At 32.7% G+C, this 7,338-nt stretch overlaps 1 protein-coding gene across 1 annotated transcript; it reads right to left on the reverse strand.

The window, feature by feature from the left end:
- Positions 1-508: 508 nt before the first annotated feature.
- Positions 509-6,266, reverse strand: LOC108918008 (trypsin-1). The gene is made up of 4 exons (XM_018724847.2): positions 6,196-6,266; positions 2,001-2,289; positions 1,649-1,860; positions 509-829 (listed from the first exon to the last, which is right to left on the reverse strand). The coding sequence occupies exons 1-4, from the start codon at positions 6,239-6,241 to the stop codon at positions 555-557; spliced, it is 822 nt and encodes a 273-aa protein (XP_018580363.1). The 5' UTR covers positions 6,242-6,266; the 3' UTR covers positions 509-554.
- Between the last annotated feature and the right edge of the window lie 1,072 nt (positions 6,267-7,338).

A 7,338-nucleotide genomic window follows, 5' to 3' on the forward strand; every position in this document is an offset into this window, starting at 1 on the left:
AATAAAAAGTTAATTGCACACGAAAAATATGTGTTATAAATTTCATTCGCATATATTATATTTAGTTCGCTCAAATTAGTTTATGTAAGGTCCTTACAGTGAGGTTGGTACTGCCAAGGATTTTATACAAAAAAAATTGTATACAATCCTTGGGTACTGCAACGAATCTCCCGTGTATAAGCATAGGCTTTCCTCCCGTACCGCCTACCCCGCAAGAGATCTATCGAACCTCCAGTCCACTGTCCAGTTTCCAGCTTACAAATATTAGTTTGTAATCGAATTGTTTTATCGATAAATGTCATTCTGTCAAATGTGGAAGTGTGGCCGTTTCCGGGTTTTGGCACTAATTCAACAAAGTGAGATTCCTCGAGAAACTACGTCCACTACTTTTATCAAAGAGAAACAGAAATTGTTAAGTGTAAAGACATCCTGAATGCCGATTAAAATCATGTTCATGAAAAAAAGCCAAGGAACAGGTCACTGTATTTCAGGGGTCAGAAAAAGACGCTTAAAATTTTCAAATTCATTGAAAACATGGTACTTTATTTCAGAGATTAATCGGCGAACAATAAAGGTTCATCGACGTACCGCTGGATCCAGTTGATGTAGTTGCTGACCTTTACATACACGGTAGGAGCATCTACTCCACCACATGGGTTGATACCCCAGGAAACAACGCCCTCCACCACATTGCCTTTTGAGAGGGGCCCACCTGAGTCTCCGCCGCAAGCAGTGATCGGCGCGTCCAAAGGCCCAGAGCAGACGTTACTTTCAAAATGGAGGGGATGTGGTCTTCCTTCCAAGATCCTAGTCAACACTGCGTCGCATTCTAAAAATTGAATAATAATATTTATAACAAGAATGATCGTGGTTATTGGCTGGTCTTTATATTTTCAGAGTTGTTCAGTTTGACTCATTAATGTATACTATCTGCAGTATACAGGTTGATTAAAAATAATTCAGTATAAAGAATTTAGGTGCATACTTTTGAAGTCAAAATAAGACTTTTTCCTATACACGTGGGTCCACAAGTGCTTAGTTTTCGATATACATAGGGTGATTTGAATGATGGCAAACAACTTGGGGTACGGGAGTTTTTAGGATGCTAAATATGTCGTTGCTTTTAATGCTGCTTGTAGAGGGTGCCAACTATCAAGGTTCACTTGAATTAAATTGGCTCCAACTTTTCTGCTACCCTGTACGTTGACGTTTGGTATCAATTTGAAGCAAATTATATTTTTTGCGTAGAAACTTGTAATCAAATGTTAAGAGATTTAACATAAAATGAAACTGAAAAATATCCCACTTTTGAGCTTGGGACATGCACATACTCTGATTTAAAATTTTTAAAATTAGTTATTACGTCACAGCCTGAAAACGAAAGAAAATCGTGTAACAACATTTGATTATTTTCTTATTATTTTCCTATACTTTGTTTATGATATCGAATTTTGATACTTTTTTTATAGAACAATAGGTTGCTTGATCTTGGTCAATCTAGATACTGTAGTACGATAATTTAAAAATATTTCTTATATTTCAACAGCAACTAAACTAACCCCTTGAAATAATGTAACAGAGTTAAATAAAAAAATAATTCATATAAATAATGGTTGAATGAATATTGAGAAACAATGACTAGACTTACCTCTAATGGGAACTAACGGAACGACGGCCTTCTGCAGATTGTTTGGCATCTGTGGGAAGAGGTTACTACCGCCTATAGAACCCCATCCTGCCAGATCGAATGGCCCCTGCGGTTCTTCGCCCTGTCTGGGAAGTCTTGCTGGTTGTACTTGCGCGTTCAAGATTAAAGAAGATGACAACATTATGAGGGCGATGTCGTGGGGATTGACGCCACTTTGGAGATAAACAACAATTATTTATTTCACAAAGTTTAGTTAGATTAATTTTTATTATTTATTTTAGGTTGTAACTTTTTGAGGTTAGGATTGTTCAAAAACTGTCGGATTAGCACAAAATCCACAATACTAACTTACCCTTCATAGTTCGGATGGACGATATAACGACCAATATTAATGGTCTGCTTTTCTGCGTTTGCGTCGTTCTGATTCAGTATTCCAGCTATGACTCGTACACTACCTATACCCGGCAATTCGGTGAAGCAATGCGCAGCGGTGAGCAGCCAACTTGGCGACAATATGGTGGCCCCGCAGGAATGTTGGCAGAAACCAATTATGCAATACTGCAGAGAAACTATAAAGGGAAATTCGCCTCTAGCAGCATTGATACCCCCGAAGATGCGACCGCCTGGTGCACTTGGAGCACCTGCGGATGAAGATAGGATTTTAGAATGATTTTTTCAACTTATTTAAATTACTTTTAAATAAAATAAATCAGGGGAGATGTTCTTAGTGCTGATAACTAGACTTCGTCACTTTGGTGCATGAATGAGTTGTCGAGGTATGGGGTTTTGGAGTTTGCATTGTGAACAGTGGTTCTTTCTGATTTGCAATGGGAAAGTATAGAGCTTACCCAGCGATCTGAAGAAGAGGGTAAGGAACAGGAAGTTTTAGTTAGTTACTAATTTCTCCACACTGCCATATTAATAAGGTACCTATGTTTTAATAAGACGTTAAAAATGAATAAATGAAAATAAAATGCTAAAAATAGAAAAGAATCATCCTTTAGTATGGTTAATAACACTAACGTACGTGTCTCTTCATATAAATTTATCAAGTGCAAGCCACCAAATTCATACAAATAACTGAGCTAAGTCAACTAAACGGATGATAATATAAGGATTTTTTATGGTATGTATATTTCAAAATTGCCGCCCATTGTTATGTTGGCAACGGGGTTGGCAGGAATGCTTGTGAAGAGTTTAGGAAAGTTGAGAAGAGGAACAGAAAAATATTTGGGGAGAATTAGTATTTGGTGAATGGTGAAGAAAGTTAAAGATTATTATTGTTATTTAATTCTAAAACTTTTCTTACTCTTGTTAGTTTTCAAGAAAGTTTGTCGTTTTCAGCAAAAACGCGAATAACTAATAATAGTGGAGTCAAGATAGCTTAAAATTAGGCATTATTTCGAAATAATTATGGAAAGCATGGATTTTCCTAAAACCTTTTGAAATTACTTGGAGATAAGTATTAAAAAAAAGTTATAAACTTATTTTTGTACGCTAATTGTTTTTAATTGTTTAAACAATAATAAATAGTTTTTTTAAGGACATTTAAAATAATTCAATGAATTTTAAATCGAATTCTTTCAAATTGACAATATAGGGGTTTTCGATGTCGCTGAACAAGAATGTGAAGTCGGAAAATGAAAATTCAAAATGGCTGACTATTTTAAACAATTTATTTAACAATTATCGATTTTAAATCAAACTTGTTTATATTTGTAATATAGGAGTTTTTGAGGTCGCTAAACAAGAATATGATGTCGGAAAATGATAATTCAAAATGGCTGATCCAATATGACCGACTATTGTAAACAATTTATTTAGCAATTAGCGACTTACAAGTGAAAGAGAGTATAACCTCAAAATGGACAAAATATGTGAATAATACACTATTTAACACACTGATAACTGCAGTTTACTCGAAAGCATAAAAATCATATTCTTATACCATTTATAATAATTATTATTTAATTCTTATAAACGAAAAACGCTTTTAAAATAAATGAAACTGTAAGTAACAAAAAAATATTTGGTGTGTTCACTGCTTAGCTTCGTCACCCAAACTGACAAGAAAAACAACTTTCAAAATTCCCCTTAGCAAACAATTCTATGTAATAGTGCGTGCTATACTCACCGAGCAGGTTTCCTCTCTCTTCTGTCTCTCTTGAGCATATATTAGACTCATATCTGTGTCTACATCAATAAGAGAACTTATATTCACAATTTCAGATACAGAATATACGTTTTAAAAATTAATATTAAATCAATTAATCAAAAAACGTAATTTTTTTGCAATTTTCCACTTATTACTATAAATAAAAAAATTATTTTTCCCAGGATTTACTTTTTTTAAGGTTTTAACTTAATTCTTTGATAGTTTATTAAACAAAAATAAATATTTTTTGTACATTATTAAACTTTATTTAACAATAAATTTCAGGGATTTCTCATGAAATATTTTTATTTTTTGTTATTTTTTGTTTTTTCAACTATTATTTCAATTTTTTAAGAAAAATAAAATGCGCCATCTTAGAGTAGAGATTTTAAGCTTTAAAAAGTGCTCTCATAAAGTTTCAATATCACATTTGCAACTATAGTTTTTGATCTATAAAGTATGGCCTCAAAAGTCAAATTTGTGATTTTTTTAAATTATTGAATATGTTGGGCTCAATATTTTTCAAATTAAATTTTTAAGATTTTTTCCATATCGCTCACTGTTTCAATCGTCATTTGAAGAATAATCTGTGAAAGTTACAGATATTTATTTTAAAAATTAAAAGCATGAGAGCTATTTTATTACAAAATTATAGAATGATGTAACTTTGTATACGTAATATACATATATATATTTTTTTTTCTCAAGTTTATGGACATAAAATTTTGATAGCCGGATGATACTTCTTTCATTTAAATTTTTGTGAGGTCACAGTTATTTTTTTTTAAATTATATTTTTTTATATATTTTGCAAAAACTGTAATTTTGCAACTAATTTGTTAAATAAATAATTTAGCGTACACTCTACAGTTGGTAACTTTTTATATGTTGTTTCTGACAACTTTACAAAGCGAAAAATAAAAAGTTCTCTCCCAGTAATTTCCGCGAAGTTAAAATCTATCTTGACTCCACTATAATACGTATTGTACCTGTTATTCAAAATCATCGAAAATTCAAAAGTTGGCTATGAATTTAAACGTCAAACTTGACGATCAGGAAAAAAGTCATTTAATTTATACTTCTCTAATCTAGGATTTAATTTTAGTAAAGTAGTTTGAAAATGACCGGGAAGTTTTGATTCAGCGAACAAGTTGACATGCTATTAGTGTTAGGTGTCTGTGAAGGAAACTATAGAAGAAGTGTTGAAGAATATCAAAGAAGATGTCCAAATCGTGTAATCCTCCATAGAGAAACATTTTTCAATGTTAAGAGATGGGCTCGAGAAACAGGCAAGTTTTTGAGTAACACTCGAGAACGTGCTATTGCAATCAGGGCACAAGACGAAGAACTTATTTTGAATACAATTGAAGATGATCCTCATATTAGTACTAGAATTCTATCTCGACAAACTCGTATATCGCAAATTTCTATGCACAGAGCACAGAGTGATCAGAATTTTGGCATTACGGATAAATGCACATTCATTACAAACAAATAATATATAAGGTGTTCCTAAATATCATGTACATAAGGAATTTTGACAGTTCGCATTTGAAATAGTAACTTGGGTCTGCATATGTTTAAAAATTAAAGGTTTATGTTACAAACTGTAACGTGTAAAAGTGTTTTAAATACTCATTATAATCTCATTTTACGAATTTTGAAATAGGTCATCTCAGAGCTTTAATTTTTAACAGGTAGTGGCGAATAAACTGTTAAAATTAATAGAAACAAGAGATTATCTAAATAAAGCTAGAGCCTACTGGACCTTTTTAAGAATTTAAATTTCATTTAACAAATTACATAAAATCGTTTTTTATTTTTTTCTCGATAACGATCGCAGATACGAAAAAATCAAAAGAAGCAAAAAAGTTTCTCAACAAAACATAAAATTCATTTTAGTTTTAGTATCTACCAGCGGCGCACCACACAAAAGTTCAGGGGAAGAAAAGGGGGCATGAACCCCGAAAAAATATCACTCTATAGAATATCACGACCATTTGGCATGCCCGATGATGTAAGCCCTACAGGGTAACGTATATTCCAAATTTCAGCTAAATATCTCAAAAACTGTGGGAGCTATAGAGAAAAAATTTTAAAAATCTTAAAATTTCAACACTCTGTAGATCGGTAACGAAGCGTTTGCGGACCTATATTTATACGAACTTTTAGTCATGAAATAAGCCAAAGAATTACCCCATCCCTTATATACATAATATTTAGGAACTCCCTGTATATTACTGTTTTCACAAACAAAGGATATATGCATCAAGAAAGATCTAATTTTTGTAATCATATGACTAGGCTTCTACCAAAAAAAGTTGTACACCTAAATTAATTAATATTAGCTATAATAAAATGAGATGAAAATATATATTTGTTTGTATCTTACCTAAGGCGACTGCAGCAAGAGCTAGGACGCACAACACAACCTTCATTTTGGCTCGACGAATGCCTGCATTAATTTCGATTAGTATCCTTTTATAAGAAAAAGTTAGGAATTAAATTTATCTAAAAACTAATACTTTTAATTCCTCTAACTGACAATTTGTCAGGTATCTTACAATGAGGCAAAAATAGAGTGGGATATTCCTATACAGAAAAAAAAATTATCTTAACAGACGCATAACTGATGTTCTCGGAACGAAACCCTTTAGGTCTGTTCCAACATGAGTCAGGAATTGGTTCCAAACCGTTCGAAATGTGCATCCAACTAATTCTTGCGATATATTCAGTGAAGAAACATTTAGAACTTAGCTGGTCAAACATTTCGAACGGTTCGGAACCAATCCCTGACACTTGTTGGAACAGACCTTTTGTCTTTGATCATATTGAAGGAAACATTTATTTGTCTTATTACGTTTTGGTTGAGGAAGATTGAGTTGAATAAAATTTCTCTCCACAAAATAAAAGTATATTCACGTTAATACCGGGACACACAAAAAAGTGGTATATGCCTTTGATTTGACCCAATAGGCTTTAGCTCAAGCCCCCAGAATTTTGAGTAATTGGCAAGGAATAGTGAAAAATCGCCGAAAATCACGTTAGTGAGCGAAAAAATATCCGAAAAAATTTGTTCTAAACTTGATCAAGTGGGTTTCTTGTGTATTTTGATATGCTCAATCCAATTCTGTAGTCTTTTAAGCTGTATCCTCCCAGATTTTACAAAAATTGTAAAATCATAACGAAAAATCACCAAAAATAGCGAAAATTCGCCAAAAATCACGTTAGTGAGCCCAAAAAAATTCGAAAAAAAATTTTTCCTGACCCTGATCAAGTGTGGTTTACTCAATGAAGCTCAAAGCTCACGAGAATTTACAGATAATGTTGGAGAAAATAAACTACTCAAAATATCAATGGAAAGTTTGCGTTGATCTAAAAAATTCAACCATGATTCTGGGCCAGCAATCAGGTTTCACAAAATATCCCTGCTTCTTTCATTCAGATTCGAGGAACATCATACATGTAGACCACTGACCAGTGAAGTTTTAAGCACAAACAAGATGAGTTCAAAACTTGTGTGGGACTGTTTACA

Source organism: Anoplophora glabripennis, unplaced genomic scaffold, assembly GCF_000390285.2.
Source record: "Anoplophora glabripennis isolate ALB-LARVAE unplaced genomic scaffold, Agla_2.0 scaffold90, whole genome shotgun sequence".
Taxonomy (NCBI): Eukaryota; Metazoa; Arthropoda; class Insecta; order Coleoptera; family Cerambycidae; genus Anoplophora; species Anoplophora glabripennis.

Excerpts from the sequence above, each read along its gene's own strand:
- LOC108918008 (XM_018724847.2), bottom strand. The coding sequence starts at position 6,241 with ATGAAGGTTGTGTTGTGCGTCCTAGCTCTTGCTGCAGTCGCCTTAG. Across the intron at positions 2,290-6,195 it reads TCTTGCTGCAGTCGCCTTAG|GTGCTCCAAGTGCACCAGGC; the intron begins GTAAGATACAAA and ends CTTCATCCGCAG. Across the intron at positions 830-1,648 it reads TCCGTTAGTTCCCATTAGAG|AATGCGACGCAGTGTTGACT; the intron begins GTAAGTCTAGTC and ends TTCAATTTTTAG.